At 38.3% G+C, this 2205-nt stretch overlaps 1 protein-coding gene across 1 annotated transcript; it reads right to left on the bottom strand.

The window, feature by feature from the left end:
* Positions 1 to 1391: 1391 nt before the first annotated feature.
* On the bottom strand, positions 1392 to 2198 carry LOC101651226 (olfactory receptor 5B3-like; the record flags this gene model as incomplete). Its single annotated transcript, XM_004714978.1, has 1 exon — positions 1392 to 2198. A coding segment is annotated over one exon (807 nt), but the record flags the coding sequence as incomplete, so codon positions are not given.
* Between the last annotated feature and the right edge of the window lie 7 nt (positions 2199 to 2205).

Genomic DNA, 2205 nt, shown 5'->3' with positions numbered 1-2205 from the left:
GAGCCAGTCAGGGTGCAGTGTAGCAATGATGAAACATACAATTTTCCTCAAGTTCTTGAATGCTTCCTCCCTCCAACTACCATGATCCAAATTCCACCTTACAAATCCGGCTGGACCGGAGGATGTACAGTGGTACAGATAGGAACTGGAAACACAGGAAATCCAGGACATATGGATCCTTCAGGACCAGTGGTGAGCCTGGCGATACCGGGAGGGTGGTGGGAAGGTGAAGGAGAAAGGGGGAACAGATTACAAGGATCTACATATAACCTCCTCCCTGGGGAATGGACAGCGGAAAAGTGGGTGAGGAAGACTTCAGATAGTGGAAGATCTGACAAAATAAAAATAATTTATAAATTATCAAGGGTTCAGGGGGTATGAGGGAGTGGGGAGGGATGGAGAAAAAAAGAGGAGCTGATACTAAGGGCTCAAGTAGAAAGCAAATTTTTTGAGAATGATGAGGGAAACAAACGAACAAAAGTGCTTGATGCAATGGATGGATGGATGGATGCATTGTGATAAGAGTTGTATGTGCCCCCAATAAAATGATTTAATAAAAAAATCTGTGAATAACAATAATTATTTTAAATTAATAGACAAACTCACTTTCAATAGTTTATTTTCCAATTACCATTTTACTACCATTTTGGTCTATGATATAGGCACCAGTACTTTTATATTTATTATACAATTATGGTGAAGAATAACATTTTCACATTTCAATGAAGATGAGTGAGGCGAGTTGTACATGGTATATATATAGGCACACTATGCTATACAGTTTTACATTTTTTCACCATTTATGTACATTATATGTATGTGCACAATATTTCCTGTGGTGGCACTATTGACAAAAAAAATTGTAAAAAATGTAGTATGTAGCCTTGGATAAAATATGAGCAAAAGTAAATACCTGTAATAAATAATTCCATGTCACTTTATTTTGGAATCTTGGAAAATTTTCAACTACAGAACCAAGATTAGGCATGTGTTTTAATTCTGATGTATCTCTTGGTTATTTAAATTTGTTTATTAAAAACTAGATGCATTACACTTACCTCACTTAATAAATTCGCATCAGATTCTTGCATGTGTTTCTATTCAAAGCCTCTGTGTCTAGGGACATATATGCTAATACTGGCATATTAAAGAGAGCACGTGTAGAAAATATGTGAATATTTAAAATGTAATTGGCTAGCATTTGAAAGCAAAATATTAAAATTATTATGACAGTTACATTCTCTTTCAGGTATTGTACTTCTGGAAAAACTATTTGTTGTTTTCCACTAGACAACAGAGTATGTTTAGTTACATGGTAGGCCTAGAAATATGGGCTATTTGACAAAGACAACCTGAGATGGATGAAACTATGTTGTTTTCATCCTACAATGCTACAAAGGTAAGCCTAAAGACAATTTTGTTTTTTCAACAACCTTCTTAAATGCACTCTTGACCTCCTTGTTTCTCAGGCTGTAGACAAGAGGGTTGAGCATGGGGATGACCATAGCATAGAATACCGAAGCCATTTTGTCTGTGTCCATGGAATGACTGGAGCTAGGTTGTAGGTACATGAAAATAACTGTCCCGTAGAAGATGAAGACAGCAGTGAGATGTGAGGCACAAGTGGATAAAGCTTTCCAGTATCCCTCAGCTGTTCGCATGTTTAGAATGGTGAAAAATATGAACATGTAGGAAATAAAGATAACTAGAAGAGCAAAAGATATATTGAAGCCAACCACAAGAACTAGAACCATCTCACTAACATGTCTATCAGAGCAAGAAAGAACCATGACTGCTGGAATATCACAGAAAAAGTGATGGACCACATTAGACTTACAGAAAGAGAGACTGAATGTATCGCCAGTGTGTATAGAGGCATTTAGGAAACCACAGATATGGGAGCCTATGGCCAAACAAACACACACACTTGTGGTCATGGTGGTGGTATAATGTAGGGGTTTACACACTGCTGCATAGCGGTCATAGGCCATGGAAGCCAAGAGGTAACTTTCTGTAGTAGCAAAGGCTACAAAGAAGAACATTTGAGCTGCACAAGGGTTGTAGGAGATGATCTTATCTCCCATGAGAAGCCCAGCCATGACCTTAGGAGTGACAGCTGAGGAGTAACCAAAGTCCACCAGAGAGAGGTTGCAGAGAAAAAAGTACATGGGTGTATGGAGACGAGCGTCCAGCAGAATCAACAGG

The sequence above is a fragment of the Echinops telfairi genome, unplaced genomic scaffold (assembly GCF_000313985.2).
Source record: "Echinops telfairi isolate 266 unplaced genomic scaffold, ASM31398v2 ScPeMD7_7416;HRSCAF=8454, whole genome shotgun sequence".
Taxonomy (NCBI): domain Eukaryota; kingdom Metazoa; phylum Chordata; class Mammalia; order Afrosoricida; family Tenrecidae; genus Echinops; species Echinops telfairi.
This window is presented reverse-complemented; position numbering and strand designations above follow the sequence as displayed.